Here is a 24345-nt window from a genome sequence, read left to right as displayed (position 1 = left end):
CTGGAGCAGGGCCGGAGAGAGCCATCTCCGAGGAAGCTGCATGTTCTCCTGGCCACCGGCCCTGCATTAGACTTTATTTTATGTGGGTATAATCTTACTCTTTTACTAATTATCTCTAATTATAGGTAATTTNGGAAGCTGTCATGGGCAAGTTGAATACTTGACCCAGAACGCGTTTCTACAGCATGGTCAGTTAGTACCCGAGTTCAAATCCCCTCTCTGCCACTGGCTAGCAGTATGAACTTGGGCGAATTATTTAACACCGCTGAGCTCCCAAACCCACATCTGCATAATGGGGACAAGAGTGCTGACTTCCTAGGATGGTTGTGAGGATTAGTTCAGTCAGTACATGTCAAGCTCTTAGAATAATATCTGGCATGTCATAAGTGCTCAATAAATAGTATTTTTATTGTTATTATTAAGTTTTTAAAAATGTTTTTATTTATTTTTGAGAGAGAGACAGTGTGAGGGGGGAGAGGCAGAGAGAGAGAAAGAGAATCTGAAGCAGGCTCAAGACTCTGAGCTGTCAATTCAGAGCTCGACGCAGGGCTCGAGCCCACGAACTGTGAGAGCATGACCTGAGCCAAAGTTGGACGTTTAACCAACTGAGCCACCCAGGCGCCCCTGTTTTTGTTATTATTATAAGTAAATATTTGCTAATGTCTAATTCAGTGGCCCTGCAAATGAAATGCCGCCAAACACAAAGAGTCCTCTACCTAAAAACGCTGGGATATATGACCCCTTGGCACTGTCTAGAGCCACAGAAACTCGAGCTCGGGAATGAAGAGAAGACCCACTTAGGCACAAAGATGGAGGTGATCCGCATGTTCATGCCAGGCAGGGTGTAGGCTGACTGGGGACCAGTGCCAGGCCAGTGAGTAAATGACAGCCTTCATGAAAAAGAGGCTCTGAGACAAGTTCTCAAACTGTTTTCTAAGAATCCTCACCTGGGGAACCAGTTAAAAACGCAGTGTCCTCGGGAATAGGGAACTCATAGCTGGCCTGGTTTGATGCTAAGCACAGTCACAGGGTCTGCAAGGACAACTTTATTATTTTTTTTAACAATCTTTTTGCGTTTTTATTTACTTTTGAGAGACAGAGAGAGACAGAATGAAAGCGGGGGAGGACCAGAGAGAGAGAGGGAGACACAGAATCTGAAGCAGGCTCCAGGCTCCGAGCTGTCAGCACAGATCCCCATGCAGGGCTTGAACACACAAACTGTGAGATCATGACCTGAGCCAAAGTCAGACGCTCAACCGACTGAGCCACCCAGGTGCCCCTGTAAGGCTACCATTATTAATCACTGCATTATCGGTTACTGACGACCTACGGTGCACAAGGCTCTTACATCCCTTATTTCTTACAAAAGCCCTCCCTGTATAACTGGTCTGCCTCCATTATTATGTGGTAAGAAGGTCCCACAAAATTCAATCAATAAAAACAGGATGCACGATTGTAAAAAGCAGGACAAGCGCACCGCTAGGCAGCTTGGGAGCTTTCTGAGATCCAGGTGGGTGACCCAAATCTGTCCCAGTGCCAGCTGCGATTTGGTGCCCCCTGGTGGCTACCATCCATCTGGCTTCATTATCGATGGGGAGGATGCTGGCTTCCTCAGTCTAGAACATTTCCCGTTCTCACCCCCTCTCAGAAGGTAAGGGCTAGGTGGAGGACTAGAGCCAGAGCCAAACGGGCTATGTCTGAATGCGCATTTTTGCCAGGCTTTTCCATATCCCCATTTTACAGATGAGGGGAGCAGATCATTGAAGACCTGGTTAACTTTCCTGCCCTCGCTGGGCCCAAAGTTCATACCCAGAGTCTCCTGCCTTCAAAGCACGTGCCCTACCCTCTTCTGGGTTTTACCCTCTCCTGGGTTCAGCCTTACTCTCTCCCTGGGGAGATTCCTTGGAAAGAAGAGAATTGTTATATTCTTAATGTAAATAGCAGATTCCTTGGGAAGGAGATAACTGTTATATTGTTAACGGTTTATGTGGTTATGTTATAACATGTTTGCGGGACAGTATGGGGACCAAATGGGTGGGCTGAAGAAAGGATGGGCAGGGAGGCAGGACAGTGGGGGGAATGGGGGAGTTATGAAATGTGAGGAATACTTGTTAAGAGTCGTTCGTAGGTTACATGGTGGGTATTTAAGCCGAAGCTGGATATTATCACCCGGGGTTGGATTAGACAATCTCAGAGTTCCTGCAGACCCTGGGCTTCCCAAGACTTTCAGGAAACAGGGCAGGAAAAAGAAGTGGATGCTTCAGACTTCTGCATCACCATTTTGTAGAGTCCGGTTGCCCAGGCGGTCACCTCCTGTGGAGAGCATGGGCGGTGGGGACAAGCGGTGGTCTGTGGTTCTGGCTGCCACCAGGGACAGCAGCAGGCACTCCTGGAGGTCACCGTAAGCTCAGGGCTGGTATGAAGAGGGACTCCTTTCCTGAGCTGGCCTGGGGCCTTCAGTGGGCCTGAAGGGTGTGGGGATAGGGACACAGAAGCCCCTCTCACTCATCCCCTGCTCTGTCTGATTTCCTTGGGAAGTAGGGGTTGACGAGAAGGTATACCCCAAAGCTTCTACACTTCCCTGGGATTTCACTATTACCTTCATATTTCCAGGGACAGAGGGGGGTCTGAAAGCCCGACCACACAGTGGGTGGAGCTGGGAAATGTGAAGGGCTAGGGTTCAGGGAGATGAGAATAATGACAAGGGGCACCTGGGTGGCTCAGTCAGTTAAGCTTCCGACTTCAGCTCAGGTCATGATCTCATAGTTCCTGAGTTTGAACCCCGTGTCAGACTCTACGCTGGTAGCACAGAGACTGCTTGGGATTATCTCTCTCACTCTCTCTGGCCCTCCCCTGCTCACACACGCTCTCTCTCAAAATAAATAAATAAATATTTAAAAAAAAAAAGAATAATGATGAAAATGATCGCCTCTCAAGCACCCCCTCTGGAAACTGGAGTGAGCCTCAGACATAAGCCATTTAATCCTCCCAACCACTCTGCAAGGTGGGTCCCTTTGTTTTATTTAAAATTATTATTATCTTTTTACAGATAGTTATTTATTTATTTACTTATTTTAAGTGAGCTCTATGCCCAACGTGGGGCTTGAACTCATGACCCTGAGATCGAGAGCTGCATGCTCTCCCAACTGAGCCCACCAGGCGCCCCGGCGTGGGTCTTTTTAAGTTGTCATCTTGCGGATGAGGAAGGGAGGCTCAGAGAGGTAAAGTGACTTGCCTGGGGTCACACGGCCAGTACAGCAACAGAGGGTGGACAGCTCACAGCCCAGTCAGGCATCCCTGAAGGCAGTGCTCCTTCCACCCTCCTCCGCTGCCTGTTTCTACCCTGCTGTCTGGTTGAAGGGGGCAGATACATGCCATAATTAGGACGGAAACAGGGAGTATTCTAAAAACAAAATAACGAAACTGGCTTTCGTGGGTGCCCCGAGGAATAAACATTGCTGTACAGTTGGGAAGACGAATACGTTCATAGAGGTCAGTACAGTGCAAGGTGCCTCAAATTGGCACCGACCGCCAGGGCATGGGAGTGCAGTGGGGGCAGTGACCCCCGCAGGCTAGGTGCTCAGGAAAGGCTCCCTGGAGGATGGATGGGATTCGGAGAGCCGAGGGGAAGCCCGGCAGCCTGGAGGCTGGTACTGGGACAGCTGTTGGCTGGAAGTCCTGGGGATGGTAATTCCAAAGCGGACCTGATGCCCTCTGTGTGTCCTAGGAGTGGATTTTCGGGTCAAAACGCTGCTGGTGGACAACAAGTGGTTCGCGCTGCAGCTCTGGGACACGGCTGGCCAGGAGAGGTAACAGGCGCCGTCTAAGTTCGTGATGTCAGGGGGCCTGAGATACAGAGGGGTGGGGGGCAGCCCTGACCTTGAGGAGTCCAACATAGGCGAGAGACAATCAAGTGCATAAAAGGGATCCAGCCCCTAAGGATTTAAGAGGTCGGGGAAGGAGAGGTGAGTGAAGCCCCAGTCGGGTAAGAGGGGTCAGGAGACCCAGAGGCCCCTTGGCCTGGCAGGCAGCGGGGAGGGCCATCCCAGCTCGGCCCTCAGGGGCAGCCGCCCAGTCCCTGTCCTGAAAACGCTGGCCCGCCACTTTCCAGTGAGACAGCAGTGGTCAAAACTTAAAAGGCATACCTTCTGGGGCACCTGGGTGCCTCCAGTGGTTGAGTCTCTAACTCTTGGTTTCAGCTCTGGTCGTGATCCCACGGTTGTGGGATCAAAGCCCGCATCGGGCTCTGCCCGGAGCATGGAGTCTGCTTGGGATCCTCTCTCTCTCCCTCTGTCCCCCTCCCCTACTCATGCTCTTTTCTCTCTCTTAAAAAAAAAAAAACAAAAAAAACCCCACATCTTCTTTGACCCAGCAGCTCCACTTCCAGAAACTTATTCTGCTGATAAACTCAGACATGACTGTAGTATCACCATGTTCAAAATGACTGAAACGTCGGGAATCGTGGCCCAGCTGAATCAGTTAGCATCTCTCCACACAATATGTAGGATATTCGGAAGCTGCAAAAGAGATACCCCTTGGGGAGACACCTCCAAGACGCTTTATTAACTGAAAAGGCAAAGTACAGATTACTGAGCGGGAAGGACTCCAGTGAGCCTTTTACGCTGTGTTTAACATGTGTGTGCATGTGTGCACGTATACATTTGTGTATATTCATAAAATGCCTCTGGAAACTACGAACCCTGATTGCTTCTGGGGAGGGAGACTGAGTGGCGGCAGGATGAGGGGGTGTTGGGGGGGGACAGACTTTTCACTGGGTACTGTTTGGCACCTTTTGAAATCTGAGCCGTGAGGACTGTCACCTATTCAACAAGCACTGCACTGTGAGAAGGAAAACTGTCAGGAAGCAGTCAGAAGCAGCGAAGGCCTAGAGAGGCCCGGGCACGGGGTCAGCCCCCCAGGCCCGGCCTCACGCAGCCCGTCCGGACAGGTACCACAGCATGACTCGGCAGCTCCTCCGCAAGGCTGATGGAGTGGTACTCATGTACGACGTCACCTCCCAGGAGAGCTTTACCCACGTGCGCTACTGGCTGGACTGTCTCCAGGTAGGCAGACAGCCGTTGGGGTTGGCCCCTGTTTGGGGAGCCAGGAGGGAACTTGCATCCTGCCCATACCCCCTTGTAACTCCCAGGGTTACAAATGACCCAACAGACACTTGGGTGATGCGACCCACTGAGGGCATGTGGCTGGATGGGCTGGGAGCATAGTCACACAGAAAAACCACAACCATACAGTACAGCCTCCAAAGCAAACTACTTCCTTTATCTTATGAACATTTCTTTCCTATATACTGTAGCTTGGAGATGTCTTCTTAACACCTGGGAATAGTGCAAGTCCAGTACCACTCTCAGTGATGATTCATCTGCCCACCCATCTCTAGGTCTTTCCCCATGTGCCTAATTGATACATATATAGTGAAATCCTGCAGTATACACCGGCACAGCAGGGGACTGTGAGGGAGGACAGTTGCCTTCTCTGTAGGAGTTTCTAGTCTAGTTGAAGAGAAGCCAGAGAAGTAGGATAAGGCCATACATGAAGGAGGCTGGGCTCTGGGTCTGACAGGACCTCAGTGTGAATCCCAACTACCCTGCCCCAACTCTGTGATCTTGGACAAACGACTCAACTTCTCTGAATTCAATTTTCCAACTTCTCTCATACAGTTGTTAGGATTAATGATATCATTGCCTTTGGCACGACACTGGGTATAGAGTAAGCGCTCAGTAGACGGAAGCTGGTATAGTAGTAGGAGTCATGAAGCCATTAGGAAATGAGCCAAGCCAGCCTGTGTAATCAAGGCACGGGCGGGACAAGAGGGGTGTGGGTGGGAGCAATCCTGGAAGGCTTCCTAGAGGAGGTACTTTTGAGGCTGGCCTTGGAAAATGGCTGACCTGCCCGCAGGCAGAGAGGAGGGGCAGACTCCCTGTAGATTGAAGGGAAGATTGGAGGGTGTGGGAAGGGTGTGGAGTGGGTGTGACATGGAAAGGTGGCCATGGGCTGAGGGGAAAGCTGTGCAGTCAGCTTCCTGGAGGGCGGGGCGCAATCCACCCCGCGCCTGGCACACCACAGCCTGCTCACCGTGTGTGTCTGAGGTAGTATATTTCACGTGCAGGACTCGGGGTCCGATGGGGTGGTCGTCCTTCTCCTGGGAAACAAGATGGACCGCGAGCAAGAACGGCAGGTGTCCACCGAGGCCGGGCAGCGGCTGGCCGAGGTGAGCAGCTGGGCGTCAGGCCCTCACCCAGCCTGGACTGGAGGTCCGGGAACGGGCCACCCTGGCCCGGCCAACTGAGAAGGACCCATGGCCCATTCCCGCCCCTGCCCTGCCAGAGGCCAGGTCAGCCTGTCTCTGGCCCACCCTGTCCTTCGGCCCAAACATGAGGCTGTACTGGTGGGCATGACATTGACCCTCACGTGGAATCAGCAGTTCCCCACACAACGTTCTGACCTATGTAAAAATATCTTCAGAGTAAAGAAAGGTTTTAAAAGCTTCACTTAGAATTCCCAATCAAATCTTAATTTTCTCTCTGGTCTCTAATTAACATAACATTCCTTCTAATTTATTCTATCTTAAGACTCAAATTCTTCCCCGGCAAGATGGCATCAAAAGCCCCACCACCAGACAGTGAATACTATTTATTTACGAATAGAACTTGACCACATTCCAGAAACTCTGGAGAATAATAAAGAAGGGGAAAAGAACCCACCCCTTGCCCCACCTCTGCTACTACCCCTCTTGGCATTTCCACGTTGTATTTCCTTCCCCTTCTCATTTCTCATAATCATGAGGTCATCACTATGGCTCCTGGTTGGCGGGAATTTTTCCCTCTTAAATGTAGTGGCTCATCTCTTTGACATGGTAATTCCTCGTCTAGCAATTTATCCTAAGGAAAGAATCAGGAATAATAATCCCTAAGAGAATAGTATAATGGATACCCGCGTATAATGTATAATCAAGAATGTTTATGTGAGGATGTTATTTATAGTATTATTTATAAGAACAGACATTTGGCAGCGGGTGGTGGTCAAATCGCGGAGGTTCATGGGAAAGGCTAGCATTTGCCATTAAGAATCCTGGCCCAGAAAAATGTTTGAGGGTGTGGAGGAAATGCTTACGATACAACGCGAAGTCAGAACAGCTGCTCTTCTGAATCTGGTGAGGTTGCTGATACTTGACTGGGACCCGCCCAGCTAGCCATTGCATATAGTTTGATCTAACAGTACGATGACATTTAGCCCACCCTACCCCCAGTCAGAGGGTTACGTAAAACAGAGCGGAAAGATATATATCAAATGCTAACAGGGGTGGCTTGTAGTTTGCACCTATACTTTTTAAAAAATGTTTCTTCATTTTTGAGAGAGTGTGAGCAGGGGAAGGGCAGAGAGAGAAGGGGAGGGAGGATCCCAACTGGGCTCTGTGAGGACATCACAGAGCCCGACGTGGGGCTTGAACTCACGAACCACGAGATCATGACCTGAGCTGAAGTCAGACGGCCAGTAGACTGAGCCACCCAGGCGCCCCTGCACTGACCCTTTTTGAATGCTGTATTTTCCAGTATTTCCCCCATTGGATATTTTTGAAATAAAAAACTCCCACAGAACTAAGGGTTTAAAATGTCCCTGGGTGGGGCTGGGGGGGCGCCTGGGTGGCTCAGTTGGTTGAGCGTCTGATTTTAGCTCAGGTCGTGACCTTGCCGTTTCCTGGTTTGGACCCCTGGGCTGACAGCTCAGAGCCTGGAGCCCGCTTCACATTCTATGTGTGTCTGTCTCTGCCCCTCTCCTGCTTGTGCTCTCTCTCTCTCAAAAATAAATAAATAAACATTTTTAAAACATGTCCCCAAGGACATTTCTCCACGTTGGGACACAGGCTTTCCGCCATTGCTCTGTGGGCCGTGGAACATTTCTGGGGTAGTATCTTCGAGATGGCTGGCTAGGTTGGAGGGCCAGTGGGCAGGGCCCAGGCTGGGACCAGGGGCCGTGCAGAGAAAGGGCTGCCTCACTTGATGAGGTTGGCCTAGGGCCATACTGGAGGGGACTCTGATGGCCAAGGCTCGGATGGGGGGTCGGCCATCAGTGGGCTCCCCCAGGGCACCCACACCCCATCTGTCTGCAGGAACTGGGAGTCTCCTTTGGGGAGTGCAGCGCCGCCCTAGGTCACAACATCCTGGAGCCCATGGTGAACCTGGCCCGGTGAGTGCCACCCCGCTGCTTGCCACCCACAGTCCCCTGGGCAGCCTCAGACCCCTCCTGAGGGAAGGGAAGGCCCGCCCTGAGGAAGGACTGTGAAAGCACAGGGCTCACCCTCTGGGAAAGGACAGAGAGCACTGTGCAGAGAGTCCGACTCCAGCACTACCAGCCCCATTGACTGCATCACCTCCTGAAAGTCTCACGTGCCCCCTCTGAGCCTGGGCTTTCTCCTCTGTGCAGTGTGGTGGGAAAGAGAGAGACACTCTCCTGCTCCCAACCTTCTAGTAACTTCCACTAGATTTAGAATAAAATCCAGATACCTCGCGACGGTTTTCCTCATCTCCAGCGCTGTCTCCCCTGTGTGCGTGTGTCCACATGCCCACGTGTGCACTCACTCAGCTCCAGCTGTTCAGGGGCTGGGGGAGAGGACCCTCCCTGACTGCTCTCCATCCCCCCCCATTATGCTGGACCCCTGCCCTCTGTGTCTTTCGAAGCCCTTCTTGGGGCACCTGAGTGACTCAGTCAGTTAAGCATCCAACTCTTGATTTCGGCTCAGGTTATGTCACAGTTCGTGAGTTCAAGCCCCATATGGGGTTCTGCGCTGATATGTGGAGCCGGCTTGGGATTCTCTTCCTCTCCCTCTCTCTGTGTCCCTTCTGCTCCCCCGCTTGCGCTCTCTTGGTCTCTCTCAAAATACACAAACTTAAAAAAACCTTTCCTGACAAACTGTAATTACACATGCATTGGTCTGTTTCCTTGCTGCCGTCTGCCTCCTGAACTTGACCCTAGCTCCAGGAGGGCAGGGCCGAGCCTGTTTGGTTCTGCCCCTCCCTCTGCACACAGGAAGTGCCCTATAAATGAATGAAATGGATAAGGCAGACGGGGTACCAGACCAGATGATCTGGAAGCCCCTTCTCTGACAAAGCAGCCGGGCGAGCTTGCGAAACTACACGCACACTGTCTGAGACCACACTGTGATGTCTCTGACCCCAAACGGCTCAACGGCTTCCCCCTGTGCTGAAGAACAAAAGCCCGGGTTCGTGAACACAGCTCCCAGGTCCCCTGTTGTCTACAGGCTTCTTTCTGGCCCTTCAGCCATCAGGCTTTGTGAGCTGGCGCTGTGGTCCCCGCACAGTGAGCACATGCTGGGCGAACGAATGGACAAATGAGCTGCCTTGATTTCCCCAATCCCCAGCTCTCTTTTGACGCCGAGCTGTTGCCCCCTGCCTGGAATGCACCCCCCTTTGTTGCTAGGGAACCCATGTACGCTGCTGGGTCTCACTTCTGACACTGCCTCCTGTCTCCCCAATCCCTTGAGAACCCGGTGTGAGCTCCCTCTGTGTGCTTCCCCATTCCTGGGTTCCGACAGCCGCTTCTCCTCTGTCTCCCTTACTACTCAAGGCGAGGACGGGCTGGCTTCGCTGTCCTATTCAGAGTCCCTTGCACAGAGCCTGGACACAGCGGCCTGGAAAGAATGCCAAGAAAGAGACAGGGGGCAAAAGTCTCTGTAGCCCCATTTTTCTGGCGACATGTGGAAAGCAGGACAAGAGCAGAGCGTGGGGGTGGGGGAGAGATCTCAGGGGGGGCCATCCCCCAGCCCCACAGCTGCACCCACAGGCCCCCCCTCCCCGCTGCCCCTGGAAGGTGAGACAGAGGACTGATGTTTGGCGTCATCACACAGGTCACTCAAGATGCAGGAGGACCTCCAGAAGGATGCGCTGGTGGAGGTGACGCCCAAGAGGCCACCGAAGAGAGCTGGGTGCTGCTTCTGACCTTGTGGCCGGGACCAGACGGCACCCCGTGGGTCTCCTGCTCCTCGGCTCCTGTCCCCCCTGTCTGGACACAGCAACGACAGACACGGCCAGCTCAGTTCAGGAAAACGGTCCTCAGGTTAGGCCTCGGATCCCAGGGAAGGGCTGCGCTAACGCTGCCCTTTGCTCTCTGAAAAGGATTTTGCTGAGGCGCTGGTGGTGGTGGCGGCGAAAACTTTTTACAGAAAGGAAAAGTCTAGAAAAATGAAGGAACGAAAACACACCGCGTTGCTGGCCACGCATCTCTGGGTGGTAAAATTGCAGGGTGAATGTGTGGAGGTGTTATTTCCCTTTTTGTACGTATTTGTATTTCCAGATCTGCAGCGACTCGGTACTCTTTATATCATCAAAAATAAACATGAGCGCTAAGGAGAGGGCGAGAAACTTCCCTGAGAGCTTGCTTTGAGGCTGATTACTAATGGATACCGCCTGTTAATGACAAAATATTCAGGCAGTCCCCTGTTCCGTGCCCGCCACAGCCGGCGAACCTTGTCCCGTGCACCGCTGTTTGCAAGCATGAAGTCTCTTCCGGGCAGAATCCAATTCTGGAGAAAAGAGCAATGTTCTGAGGGCCCCTGATAAGGCCCGTTCCTCCCGCCTTCCTGAGCCGCAGCCCCACTCCCTTCCCCCAAGACGCTCTCTAAGGGGTTGCATTCAAGGATCACCTGCTCTAATGCCAAGAGGTCGTCTGGTGCAGCTCTCTGCCCTCAGGTGTCGGTCTCTGGGCTCTCGAGGTCCAGCTGGGGCGTGGCTGGGCCCGGGGGACAGCAGAGACCGGGTGCGTGTCACTCGTGGGCTCCTCTTTGGAGCTTTTGTAGGAATTCCCAGAACTGCATAGCATTTGCCTCCTGAAAGGTACAGCCACCTGGGCTGTGGTCTTCCGTGCCCTTAAGGGGCTTCCTTTGAGAATCTCAGGGAGACGGCCCCTCAGTGTGGGACTATCTCCCGTCACGTATGTTTGCCGCCATTGGTGTCCCCGTCATCTTCCCGTTGACCGCAGTGGTGTCCACCACGTCCTGCAGGCCCGCGTGGGAAGGATGCAGGATGTGTGATGATGACTTTGTGGTGCTTCCGTCCTGGGGAATTCCCCAGCTGAATCAGAGGCAACCCCGCTTCCGTGGGGGAGACCAGCAGAGACCATTCAAGAGAAAGAGGCACAGGGGCGCCTGGGTGGCTCAGTCGGTTAAGCGTCTGACTTCGGCTCAGGTCATGATCTCACGGTTCGTGGGTTCAAGCCCCGCGTTGGGCTCTGTGCTGACAGCCAGCTCAGAGCCTGGAGCCTGCTTCGGATTCTGTATCTCCCTCTCTCTCTGACCCTCCCCTGCTCACACTGTCTCTCTCTCTCAGAAATAAATAAAACATTTTAAAAAAGAAAGAGAAAGAGGCACAGAGCAAGAGACTGCAGGAGAGGAAGGGAGGGCGGCAGGTGGAAGACAGAGCTTGCCTACAGGTGGAATCAGGCTCCGATCCTGGCCCCTATCCCTCTGCTCGCTTCTGAAAGGGATCCCTCTGCAGCAGTGAGCGCTCTGTCATTAGGGGCATACAAGTGGCAGTTGGGTGACACTTGGCAAGAGGCAAAAGACTGAGGCATCAGAAGCCACCAGAGATTGGATCTGATGCCTTTAATGGACCCCATTCAATCTCTAGAAAATATGTAGGATGATTTTGTGATCATCTGTGAACTGATTTGTTCTTACCCCCAAAGCCTTCTCTCTTCCTGGATCCTCTCTGTCAGCCCACAGGCTTCTCCCTGCGCTGAGCAGTTTCTAGGCTCTAGTAGATTCCAAGACAGACAGACAGACAGGGAAAGGCGGGCTGCAGTGAGTGATGCCAGGCCCGGGTGAGGGTGGGAGCCAGGTCTTGCTGTTGCTAATGGCTCTCTCTGGGGTGTGGGGACCTGGCAGGCACCGACATCTCTCTCCGGTAGGCCAGCGAGTTAATGAGGCAGGCAAGCAGGGTGTGATTCCTTGGGGGGGGAGAGCGCTAGAGCGGATAGAACCCCTGTCCTCTGGGGGACCCTGCACAGAAATAGCCCCCGGGCCTGTCCCTTCCATCTCAGCTCTGCCCCCGCTGCAGGCAGCCAGCTCTTGTTCCCCAGTGGTGGGGGTGGGGGAAGGAGGGAGTGCTCCAAGGGACCACCCACCTGCCCAGAACCTTCTCTTGGCTTTCTCTGGCTAGGTGCAGAGTGGAGCTGTGGAAGGGCCACCAGCCTTTCCTGGTGTCGGAGGGCTCCGACTCAGCACACGCAGGGACCTCAGAGCAGCGCGAGGCAGGTAAGGAGAGCAGCAGGAGGGGCGCGAGGTAGATTTCAGAGTGAACTTCCAGGCAAGTGGTGAGTTCTCGGGGCATGTCAGCCAAGCAGGCGCAGGTCACACCTTAGCTTGAGGCTGGTTAGGAAGAGGAGGGTGAGGGCGCCTGGGTGCCTTAGTCGGTGAAGCATCCGATTTCAGCTCAGGTCAAGATCTCACGGTCCGTGAGTCTGAGCCCCGCGTCGGGCTCTGTGCTGACAGCCTGGAGCCTGGAGCCTGCCTCAGATTCTGTGTCTCCCTCTCTCTCTGCTCCTCCCCTGCTCACATTCTGCCTCTTCCTCTCAAAAATAAACATTTTTAAAAATTGTTTTAAAAAGAAAAGGCGGGTGGGACTGGGCTGACAGGGCTCAGGATGTGGAGCGAGAAGGGGAGGGTGGGGCGGGGGACAAAATGGAGTGTGGACAGAGGTGTCAGGGAGGAGAGCTTCTTGGAGCTGAGGGTGCTCAGGAACAGAACAGGCATCATGTGCAAAGCTCCTGCTTCGCGCCAGGCACCGTTCAGAGCACTTCGCTCCTATCACCCCGTTCAACCCCCCCATCAGCCCTACGAGAGGGGCTTATGCTTGCCCCCACTTCGCAGCTAAGGGAAGTGAGGCGTAGAGGGTGAGTCCGCAGCCACACAGTTGGAGGGTGGGGCAGTGGGTTTTGAACCCAAGCTCTGGCAGCCATGAACTTCGTCATGAAGTCCCGGAGCCTCTTATCAGAAGGTACGGATGCTTAGGTGGAGCCGGGGCCGGGGGCCTGGACCCTTTCTTTCCCTCCCCTCCTCTCCACTTCTGTCACTGGCAGCAGGCCCGGGCCAGGTGAAGGAAGTAAGAAAGGAGGACAGGGTAGGGAGGGCCTGGGGCTGGTCCCTCGGCTCCTCCCCCTGCAGTCCCTGGAAGGAGCCTGAGACCATGAGTGGAGCGGTGTTGGAGGCGGAATTCACGCGGGCCCCCTGAGGTCTCTTCCCAGCTGCCCTCACGCTCCAGAGACCAAGCAAGTCCCCCAGGCAGGGCTCTGCCGGAGGGGCTCGGGGGACCCCCCCCCATCCAGGCTCTGAGCCAGCTAGCGAGGCGCCTCTGTAGACTCCCCTGCCCCAGTGTAGGAGAAAATGGACAAAAACTCGAATCAGGGCTCTGGGGAGCTATCACCTTTGCTGCTGGATCCCTAGAACCTGGCTCAGGGTAAATACTCAGGGAACACTTATTTATTGAATGAAGGGGCAAGTCTCTTCCCAAGAAAGCTAGGGATCCTGGCCCGATCTGTGGGGTGGCGGGTGCAGACCGTGGCCCCCTGGGCGGACTCCGTTTCCCAGCCTGGCCTTGGGGGCTTCCATGTCCTGGGCATGTAGGACGCAGTGAGGGTGAGCCGATCTGACCGCTGGGGAGCCATGCTCCCCCACCTTCACCAGGTAACCAGCACAGCCATAGAAGTGTGGTCGTTCCCCAGCCGGTCTGCCCCACGGAGTCATCTGGAATCTTTCAGAAATCCCAAAGCCCAGACCAGTGAAATCACGTCACTGTGACCCATGCATTGGTATTTTTGAAACTCCTCTGGTGACCCCCACGTACAGACAAGCTTGGGAGCCACCAGCAGGGGCTTCACACCTTCTCAAAGCCCTTGCATATCCACTTTCTTACTTGAGCCTCAAATTAAAATCTGCCTATTTCCCCGGCAGGCAAGGTTTTGTTTAAAAATATATATGTGCGTGTGTGTGTGTGTGCACACGCACCCCAAATTCATTTTGCACTCCCTGCAGAAATTGTATTTATTTATATTTTTAAAGTTTATTTATTTATTTTGAGAAAGAGAGAGAGAGAAAGAATGCCTAAGTGGGGGAGAGGCAGAGAGAGAGGGAGAGAGAGAATCCCAAGGAGGCTCCATGCTGTCAGTGCACAGCCCGATGTGGGGCTTGAACTCAAGAACTGTGAGATCATGACCTGTGCCGAAACCAAGAGTCGGATGCTTAACCGACTGAGCCACCCGGGCGCCCCATCCCTGCAGAAACTTTAGAAATAAAGAAGGTTAAAAAGAGGAAAATGAACAGTTGTAACAGTTACTGGTGACATCAGTTTTATTTTATTTCCTTACTTCTTTACAGTTGAGGAAACTGAGGCAGGGAAACACTAGGTAACTTCCCAAAGTTATGGAGTTACAAAGTAGCTGAGTCGGGATTTGAACGCACCGTGTTGTCCGAGCCTATCCCATCGGGGTGTTGTGAGGTCTCGAGGGACTGATGCACGCCAAGGGCGCCCACTGGACGCAGGGGCCTGTGAAAGGGGGGCGCTCAACAGGGAAGGAGGGCGGCGGCCCTCTGACCGGTTTCTACACTGTCCTCGTGTGTCTGGAGCAGGAGAATGGAGCCTAGGCCGGAGCCCAATGCCACGTTCACGTCCGGGCCTGCAGCGCCCCCTGAGCGACTGCTCCGCCTCATCTTCGCCGGGGTCTGCGGCCTCATCCTGCTGGCGGGGCTGCCGGCCAACAGGCTCATGCTGCTGGTGGCGGGCCGGGCCTCAGGCGCCCCGCGTCCGCTCCTCGCCCTGACCAACAGCCTCATGGTGAACATCACGCTGTCCGACCTGCTCTTCCTGGCTTGTGTCGTGCCCGTGCTACTGCTGAGCTTCCTGCAGCCCGACTGGTGGCTGGGCCCCATTGTCTGCACCGCCAGCCAGGCCACCAACAACGCCACCATGTTCTGTACCTTCTACAGCATGGTGGCTACGGCTCTTCTGCGCCACATGGCAGTGGCCTGGCCTGACGTGGCCCTGCCGTCCAGCCGGGGCGCCCACCTGCTGCTCTGTGGGGCCATGTGGGGCCTGGGCCTCACGGCGTCATTGCCTAACTGGCTGTTCCAGAGAGTGGTAGTGGAGGAGGGGGCCGTGGGGGCCGTGGGGGCCCCGGCCTGCCTCTTGCTCCTGAGCCCCGCCCAGGCTTCCTGCTACTTCAGCTTGCTGGGCGCCCTGGCCTTCCTGCCCTGCATGCTGGGGCTGGGCTGCTCTTTTAGCCACGTGGGCTGGCTCCTGTGGACACGGCCTCGTGGCCCCGGTGGGGAGAGCGTCCGGGAGCACCAGGAGAACACAGGGCTCATCCTTGTGGTGCTGGTGGTCTTCGTGCTGATGTGGGGGCCCTGCTCCGTGCTGGGCTACGTGGCAGCCGTGGGTGGCCTGCCTGCCACGCCCGTGGCTTTCGTGGCATCCAGCCTCTGCACCATCCTGGCCTACTCCAACTGTGCCGTCAGCCCTGTGCTCTGCTTCTACCTCTCCCGCCCCTTCCGGGAAGGGCTCAGGGACCTCTTCTGCAGGCCAACGGCAGCCAGGCACCCTGGGGATGCAGGAGGGGCCGGTATGGTGATGGAGAGCATCTAGCCTGGCCTCAGGAGGCCTACGAGGTCTGGCGAGGGTCTGAGAAGGTAGGCTGATGGGAACGCGGAGAGTCAAGAGAGGTGGGAAGGCCCTTAGTGATGTTAGAGCCTGTCCCCTCCATTCTCCCAGTGGGGAGCCTGAGATCCAGAGACAGCAGGTGGCCCAGCAAAGGTGACACAGCCACTAAAATGGCAACTAGGTGGATGCTCTCATTCCACCTGGGGACTCAGATGCCTGTAGGCTCTACTACTTCCTAGGGGTATGACCTTGCACAAGACCCTTAACCTCTCTATGGCTCCATTTTCTCATCTAGGAAGTGGGATGGTGGTAGCACCTTCTTCATAGGGTGGTTGTGAAGACACACGTAACACATAGAAAGTGCTCAGAAGAACACCTGCTCTTTCCTAAGTGCGTGCAAGTGTCAGTCATCACGATTATTAGCATCTTCATTTTATTTTATTGTTCAGGGGCATTCAGGTGAGCGGACAAGAGATCATTTCCAAAGGCAGAGCAGTGTTTAGAGGAATGACCCGGGGAATGACCGTCCGGGGTCCTTGATCCTGAAGGCCTGTGGAGTAAGGGGGGTGAGGAGGGGAGCCAGCTGCATCCTGGGTGGGAGCCGAGGCCAAGAGAACCTTCCAGGGGCCTGCCCTCTCCTAGGTCCATCACACAATCTCTCAACCCGACAAGAGAACACAAAGTCAACCTTTGTGCCATGAATTTCTCAGTGCCCTCCTTTCTTCTCTGTGGTTTTCTTTTGCTCTCCAGAGAAACTGAAGGTCCCCACCTCTCCTACCCAACCTCCTCTGAGAAGCTCCCAAACTCCATGCCCTGCCTCTGGCCTCCCGGTGGCAGGCCTCAGACTTCTGTGTTAGTGGGGGAACAAGGAGGGTTGTCTCTACTTAAAGCCCCATGACAGAATGTTCAACATTTTCTGCTTGGTAACAGTGTTACAGCTAAACACACACACACACACACACACACACACACACACACACACACTGACTCCATGGTCAAAAAGCTTTGGAAACACTGGGTTGGACCAAGTTAAACTGGTCTCTTTGCTGCAGGACTTATCAGAGCCTTGAATGCCCCAAAGGCCACTGGGATTCGCTGAGAGGGACTCAGAGTAGGCAGTTTCCCAAATTCAATACTGGAGAACCAGCGTTTCCTGGAACACACCTTGCAAAATAACCCAGGAGAGAAGCTCCAGTGTCAAGTGCAGTAAAGATGCACTTCCCTTTGGCCCCTTGGGCAGCAGTCCGGAGACTTGATTCCCCTGCCAGGCAGGCATGTCCGCTTGATGCTTTCCCACAGACGTCCAAGGTGAGGCAAAATGGGTCACTGGTTATGGGAACTTCCATCTTCCCAAGCTATGACCCCACCCGGTTCCCACTCCAAGCGTATCGGAATGCAAGTCAGAGGGGGACCTAATTATAGGGACAGCCATGAATCAGCTCTAATTTACTATAAAATCATAAGAAGTAAATAAGCCCCAAACTTTGGTATAATTAGTACCAAATTCCTTGTGATGTGCAGACTGGGAATGGCTGGCTGGAGGGCTAACCTGAGAGTGAGCTTGCCCAGAGGAGGGTGGAAGTCCCCTTTCCCTGCAACCCTGGGCTCTGATGGCCTCAGGGATTGATCTACGAAGAGCGACATGGAGGAGAGAGGTGGGGTTGGCTGTGCTCCTACAGTGCACCCTGTGCATGTCACACGCTTCATGTGTGTGTATCCACAGGTCCCCCAGTCTGTCTGCACAATAATCCTGCAAAGGAGGAGAATGGTCCCCCATAACAGGGGCAGTAACGCGTCCTGGGCACGTGGCCCATGGGAGCTGTCCAGGCTGTGCCGGGAGCGCCCCTCTGGTGCCCACAGACCCTAGCCCCCCCTCCCCCCCAACACACTGGCTTGGCAGTGGTAACCCAGAGCTGTAGGATGCCCTTGCTTGTGCTCCAGGGCACGGGTTGTGCTCGGAGGGTACAACTGTGTGAGTCAGTGTCTCCAAACTTAAGCAGGGCCTGGCGCCTGGGCTCGGGAAACACTTGCGGGATGAGTCAGTGGGTGATCAAATGTAATAAGGGGAGCCACCTGTTTTTGAGAATAATCTGATCAGGTTACTCACCTCTCTCACTGGCTCCATTTCACTCAAGAGTGACACTGAAGCCCCGACCATGGCCTACAAGGCCCTATGCATTCTGGATTCTTCACCACCACCACCCCATCTCCTCTTCTGAACTATCTCCCCTCTTAATGCAGCTCCACCCACACAAGCCTCCCTGCGTCCGTCACACCAAGTATGCTCCTACCTCAGGGCCTTTGCACTTGCTGTTTCTGCTACTTGGAGCCCTCTTGCCTTGGATACCATCATGCCTCCTTCTCTCATTTCCTTAGGGCTCATCTCAGCCTTCACCTCCTCAGAGACGCCCTCCCTGACCACCTCATTGAAGTATTGCCCTGTCCCTCTCTAGCCCCTTATTTTCTGTTATTTGTCTTTGTAACTTGTATCACCGCATGAAACAAAGTTATCTACCTATCTGTGTATGTGCTGACTGGTTTCCCCTGTCTTATTTGTGTGCTTGTTGTAAGCTCCATGTGGAGACAGGCCCTGTGTTTTGTTCACTGCTGGATCCTCAGTGCCCAGCACAGATCCTGGTGCCTAGTAGATGCTCAGTAAATCTTCATTAAACATAAGAACGGAAGAAGACCGAGAGGAGAAGCTGGGCTCTGTCAAACAGCAATGTATTTGCTATTTTTCACAGAAGAAAGGAAAATAAGAAACTCTAGTAAAAGAACCAAATTTACTCCAGTTTAAGGCAAATTCCACACAGAGACTGTCTCAGAGACGGGCACGGGACCAGACAGTGTAGAAACACCACCATCATGCATGACGGGGAGGGGAGCGGTGCTGGGCAGCAGACAGGGCGGGGGGCTGGGGTCCCCGTGGGGGGGGGGAAGTGCAGTGGGCTGAGGCGCCCCATGCTGCAGGAGGGGCTGGCATGCATGACCCGCTCCCCATGCGGGCAAAGGCCGGGCAGCTGGCTGGGCCCGGGGTGAGCTCACCCGTCTCACCTTCCCCACAGCAGGGGCAGGAGCTTGGGCTCAGACACCAGAGCCCGGGGCTGGTGGATTTGGGGTGACCGGATGGGAACGGGGGGACCCTAAGGGCCAAGACGGCCTGGAGTAAGGGGTCGCCCTGTCAAGGAGTGGGATGGGGGAAGCTGAGGATGGCGTGAATGGACTCTCAGGACAGCAGAGCCGAAGGGACACCTGGGACCCTCTGGCCAACGCTCTTGCCTTACAGATGTGGGAACGGAGACCCGGGAGGCCGGGGGGCCTTGCTGGGGTTCCCACAGGCAGCGGCTGCAGGCAGGGCTGGAACTCAGGACTCCTATCTCCTATCCCCGCGGGTCAGAGGGGCAGTGTGGGAGTGCGGGGGCTGGACTGCTTCGTCCAAGGCCTCCCGGGGCGGGGGAGGGGGCAGAGGCCTGGCCTCCAGGGCCCTGGGTAGCTCCGGCAGGAGGAGGGGATGCCTGGGGTGGGGGGTCGGCTGAGAGGTGCCCGTGGGTCTTCACCCAGGAAAGGCCTGCGGATCTGTGGATCTAAAACCAGTGTCCTTCTGGGCTTGAGAGGCACCAGAAGGGACCCTGTGCCTGAAAGGCCTCCATTCCCAGCCCACCATGTGGGCTACGGCCGACCCTCACCGCCTCCCCTGCGTGGGTCTGCAGGGCCCCCGTAGCATGCAGGCGTCCCTGGGAGGGGTCACGTGCTCAGGCATCCTGCGAACCCATCAGCTCACAGGGGTCACGGGGAATAGGGATGGACGGGACGGATGCCGGGATAGGAGGGCAGGGCCAGGCACAGAAACAGACACGCAGGAGGAGGAAGGCCCAGCCCAGGCTTCAGGATGGGACTGCCCCGGTGTGGGCCAGTGGGCCGACGGGGAACCTCAATTCTCCCGATTGTTAACACCTTCCTGGCTGGGCCAGAACTGGGGACCAGGGGGAAATGAGAAGGGCGGGGGCCCGGAATATCACCTCCGCCATCTGAACCCTCCAATTCCCCAGGTTGGGCCCTAAGGATAGGAAGTTAGACAGGTGCCTTCAGAGGTCCCGCCCCCTGCAGGCCTCCAGGCACACCCATTACAAAGGCTGGGCAGGGCAAGTTGCCGGGGGTCTGGCGACCCTGCCTATACTTCCACCTTCTACTTCCACCCTCCACCTGCCTCCCTGGGCCCCAGCCCCCGGCCTGTGGCAGGGAATCGCCCTCAGATGTGTGTGTGCAGAGGGGAAGCAGGGGGCGTGCGGGCCGGGGACTGTGGGGGCGAAGGCTCTGGAGCTGCGGGCGGGGGGCGTGGGCGGATGCCCTGTGACTTCATGTAGGACACCAGCTGGTCCGGGATCTCAGCGAGCACGTCGCGGGCCAGGCGCGCCATGCTCAGCACGTGGTTGCCAGTGCGGTCCACATAGTCCCTGAAGGGCACGAACTGGCCAGAGGGAAGGCAGGCTCAGGCAGGGCCTCGGGCTGGACCACAAGCCCCACACCTTCAGGCCTGGGGCCTGCTCCCATCCCTCCTCAGCCTCTGCCCGCCCCCCACCCCCCCGCACTCAAGCCCTCTCCGTGGCAGCCCCTGTTCTCACATGTACTGAGCACAGTGCCCAGCCTGGAACACCACCAAGCAAAAGCACTTCATCTTTGAAGTTCTGCTGCCAAGCACAGGCACTTAGCTGGTGCTCAGGAAATACCGTGTGAATCCCCTGGCTTCTAAAAGCGGGCCTTCCCGTCTCCCCCAGCCTCTCTTTCTTTGGCTCTGCCTCTCCTCTTCCCTCTCTGGGTGGATACCTAAAGTCAGGCCCCTCTGGCTTCCTCCCAGGCCACTGGAGCCACCCCCCACCCCTCGAGTGCCTCAGCTCACTCCTGGCTCTAGGCCTTTTTATACAAGGGGACCCCCTCCCAGATTGCCCCAGCTCTGATGCCCAGCCTCCTATCTTTGGTCTCTACCCCTGGAATGACCTCCTCCTCCATCCCATCTTTTTTTTTTTAATCCGGGGTTTCTGGAGAATGTCGGGTTTTATTCCCAATCTCGGAAACCCTAGGAACTCAGTCTGCAGGAGATTCACAGACAGAAGCGCTTACTAAGGTGCTTTCTGAGGCTTGACGGGGCAGGGACACCCTGAGGACAAAGACCTGTCTGCTCATGACACCTGCCATCTTCCATGGGATGTTGAGACGCGGCTGCAATTAACCATTAACCGAGTCCCAGAGGGCGGCAGTGCGCTACAGACACCTCCCCCACCCTCCCCTTCAGGCGGTTCCCCATCTCACTGGGAAGGCAGCCCACAGAAGACAATGGAAAGTGCAAATGTCAAGTGTAAGCACTTTGCAGGAGGCCCGGAGACCTGGGGGCTCAGGGAGAGCATGGGCAGAGCAGGCTGGTCAGGGCAACCTTCGGGGGGAGAGAGGGGGGTCCGGCTGGGGGAGAAGGGTGACCCAAGGACTGATTCCTGCTCGCTTCTCTGGTGGCCAGGCCACTCTGGGGCTCCCTCCAGGGCCCCTTTCTGGAGGAGTCTCTAAAAGGGGGGTGTAAGGCCAGCCTGGCTGGAGGGCTCTAGCATTTTCCTTGGAGCAGGCAGGATTTGGGCTTCACCTGCACAATGTCCCGCTCTGCCAGCTTTCCCCGGGAGGAGATCCGCACATCATCGCCATCCAGCTCCACCATGGCTGTGAGAGAGGAGGCATGGGGGGGGGGATTAATGGTGGGCACCTAGGCCTGGCAGGACAGTGGCACTTGTCCCCCAATCCCAGGCCAATCCAAGACAGAGACCATCTGACCAGATCCCATGTTAGGGCTGAGGAAACTGAAGCCAGGAGACAGGAGGAGCCCACCAAGGTGAATCTCTGACTTCCAGCCCCGAATTCCAGCTCCCCGACCCTCCCCAAGCTCCCAGGGTGGGAGGAGGGAGCAGTGACAGGCCTCCACCCCACAGCCTTGGGACCAGGGCGTGGGTGCACAGCCTGACACACCCTTCCCTGTGCAAACAAACACACCCTGACACCCTGTGCTCCCTCAGACAGTCACACCCACCCATGAGCTCTCACTCTTTGGGGAAGGGTCATTCCCAAGGGCCTGAAGCCTCTGGGGAAATATCTGGGGGGTACAGGGACTTACCATCGAACTCCGCCTGGCCCACGCCAATGATGATGATGGACATAGGCAGTTTGGCAGCCTGGGTACAGGAAGATCATGGGAAGGGGTAGAAAGGGGTGGGTCAACAGGACAGAAGGAAAGAGAAGAAATGGAACAGAAGGATGGAGACACACAGACACACAGAAGGGCGGGGAGGGGGAAGGACACAGCCAAAGGGAAACCAAGGTGGGGCCCCAGAGAGGAAGAGAGGGTCAAGAGGGGGAAATGGGTCACAGGTCTGCTTCTGTGAGATACCCCCATCCCCGCTCCAGCCCCTGGGCCTCCAACAAGCAGGACATTTTAATGTGGGCAACTAGGAGTGTCAGCTGGATGGGAGCCCCCTATACAGGTAGACCACCCAGTAGGGGGCCATTCCTGGGCCTGCCCCACTCTGGGCTGCCACTTGGCCCTGGCCACGCTGGGCTGGGGTCTGGGCAGCAGTCCTGAGACAGGTTAATAAGGGAGCCGCAGGTGTCTAAAGAGAGTGGACCATCTAGGGTGGGTACAGAGCTCATTGGTGGGACCCTTCATTGGCCAGCACCCCCTCCACCCCCCCAAACCCTACTGCCCAGGAAGCCTCCTCCCAAGGGTTTCTCTAAAGCAGCAGGATGGCATGCTCCCCACCGCCCCCCTTCCCCACCCCTCGGCTCACATTGACGATAGCCTCCTTGGTCTGGGCCATGTCCGAGATGACCCCGTCCGTGATGATGAGCAGCACCGAGTACTGGGAGCCATCCTGAACCGCAGCCGCGGTCCTGCGGGGGGCAGGGGGGCTGCTGTCTGACTGGCCCACTCAGTGCCCCGCCCCCGCCCCCTCAACACCTCGGTGGGAACTAGCCTTTTCAGGGAGGGGAGTCTCTTTAGGGTCAGGGCTCCCTGAAAGGCGGGTCAATGGAAAGAGACGCCCCCTCCCACCTTCCCAAGAGGACGGGCATGGACACGAAAGCTTGTGAGAGGCTGGGGTGGGCGTCTAGGGGCCCTGGCACTCACCTGGCCACGTGGGTGACCACGGGGGCGAAGTTGGTGGGGCCGTAGAGCTGCACGGTGCGCAGGCTGTGGTGGTAGGCCTCCAGGATGCCGTCGATCCCGCAGCAGGAAGGGTTCTCCTGGTTCCCGTTCTGGCGGCAGCGGGACAGGGAGTCTGAGCTCGGGAGGGAGGAGGGGTGGGAAGGAGGGCAGCCGGGTGCTCTGCAGGGGGGCGTACAGCCAGGGAGGGGGAGGCCCGCAGGTTCGGGATCTCCTAGACTCTTTTCTGGGGTGGGGGGAGGGAGCCCCCAGGGCAACACATGCTCTGGGTGAGCAGGGTCCAAACCCGCTCCTTGCCCCACTCTCTGNACCCCCCCCCCCCCCCCCAACCAGAGGAGAGAGCGTTGGCTGCTTCCCTCAGGAGCCCTCGGGGCAAACCACTACATCCCAGAATGCCTGCAGGGGCTGAGCAGCTCCGGAAGGGCCAGCAGGGAACCTGTCCTCCCTTGTCCTGTGCCTGGAGAGCGAGCCAGCGTCCCCAGCTCGCAGGAGGGAGGGAGAAGAGGTGGCCTGGGAAATCATCCCACAGGTCTGTCATCTCAGCCCCGACTCAGGGAGTTCCTGGAATTACCTGCAGTTGCCCATACCCAGCGCACACCCATTTTACCCTTATTTCTGGGGTCTTGGGGTGGGGGGTAGTTTGACCCTGTCTCCACCCCACCTCTACCTGGGTCCTGTTAGAGAAAGGAGGCCAGACACCACTGCGGGTGGCATCAGACGTGGAGGCGAGGTGCCGTGAGCCAGCTGGGGAGTGGGCTTCTGGGGGCCCTGCTACGGGCCCTCTACACACAGTGGGCAGCCCACCCGCCGCAGGGGCTGCACGTGTGTCCCCTCGCCCCAGGCTTGTGACCACAACCCGTGCCTGGCCGGCCCCCAGCCCGTCCTCCCAGGACCTCCTACCAGCGGGAACTCGTGGGACACTCTTCCATCAGGGGGCAGCTTGGCCCCGAAGCCCAGGGCAGGGAACATCTTGTCGCTGTCGTAGTGCTGGATGATCTCACCGACGGCAGTCAGCGCCAGCGCGTAGGCGTTCAGCTGGTAGGGGCTCATGTAGTGCAGGGACGTGGACTGCGAGGGGTTCCCTGCGACACGGGACACAGGGACACGTGCTGGCCTCCACACTCCAAGCACCCTGGGCTCAGAATGCGGTGGGGGGGGGGTGTCCGAAGGCACCCCTGCATGGATTTCTTTATCCCTGACTCCTTTCTTTCTCTCTTGCCACACCTCCAATCCTTCAGTAACTCCCGGCTGCTAAACCTTCAAAATATTATGCAGAGGCCATGCCTCTTCTCTGCCTCCAAACGGTCCAATGCTCCCATCCCGCCCAGAACCAAACCCTCAGTCCCAACCCCGGGGGGCCCACAGGGTCTGGCCTCCACTTTCCTCCCTCCTGGCCCCCCCGCCACCCCCTCCTATCACCCACTCAGGCCTGGCCCCTTACCACCCCCACCTCAGGGCCTCTGAAGT

General features: G+C 56.2%; 3 protein-coding genes across 8 annotated transcripts in view; 2 read left to right on the top strand and 1 right to left on the bottom strand.

Moving 5' to 3' along the window:
• Window positions 1-10374, top strand: part of RAB44 (RAB44, member RAS oncogene family) — a 36167-nt gene extending 25793 nt beyond the window's left edge. The window contains exons 10-14 of the mRNA XM_077754835.1: window positions 3728-3809; window positions 4949-5063; window positions 6128-6229; window positions 8129-8205; window positions 9884-10374. Of these exons, the coding sequence (XP_077610961.1) occupies window positions 3728-3809; window positions 4949-5063; window positions 6128-6229; window positions 8129-8205; window positions 9884-9974 (467 nt within the window). The 3' untranslated portion in view covers window positions 9975-10374. The remainder of the gene's footprint in view (window positions 1-3727; window positions 3810-4948; window positions 5064-6127; window positions 6230-8128; window positions 8206-9883) is intronic.
• A 4286-nt stretch (window positions 10375-14660) lies between these two features.
• LOC144224003 (galanin receptor type 2-like) lies at window positions 14661-15668 on the top strand. The gene has a single exon (XM_077754816.1). The coding sequence runs from the start codon at window positions 14661-14663 to the stop codon at window positions 15666-15668; it is 1008 nt and encodes a 335-aa protein (XP_077610942.1).
• Window positions 15669-18447: 2779 nt separating this feature from the next.
• Window positions 18448-24345, bottom strand: part of CPNE5 (copine 5) — a 91206-nt gene continuing 85308 nt past the window's right edge. For all 6 annotated transcript variants that reach the window (XM_077754887.1, XM_077754888.1, XM_077754889.1 and 3 more), the window contains 6 exons: window positions 23779-23960; window positions 22843-22970; window positions 22505-22607; window positions 21835-21892; window positions 21313-21386; window positions 18448-20151 (listed from right to left, as the gene is read on the bottom strand). In XM_077754887.1, coding sequence (XP_077611013.1) covers window positions 19933-20151; window positions 21313-21386; window positions 21835-21892; window positions 22505-22607; window positions 22843-22970; window positions 23779-23960 — 764 coding nt within the window. In that variant the 3' untranslated portion in view covers window positions 18448-19932. The remainder of the gene's footprint in view (window positions 20152-21312; window positions 21387-21834; window positions 21893-22504; window positions 22608-22842; window positions 22971-23778; window positions 23961-24345) is intronic.

Source organism: Crocuta crocuta, unplaced genomic scaffold (assembly GCF_008692635.1).
Source record: "Crocuta crocuta isolate KB4526 unplaced genomic scaffold, BGI_CrCroc_1.0 scaffold132, whole genome shotgun sequence".
Lineage (NCBI taxonomy): Eukaryota > Metazoa > Chordata > Mammalia > Carnivora > Hyaenidae > Crocuta > Crocuta crocuta.
This window is presented reverse-complemented; position numbering and strand designations above follow the sequence as displayed.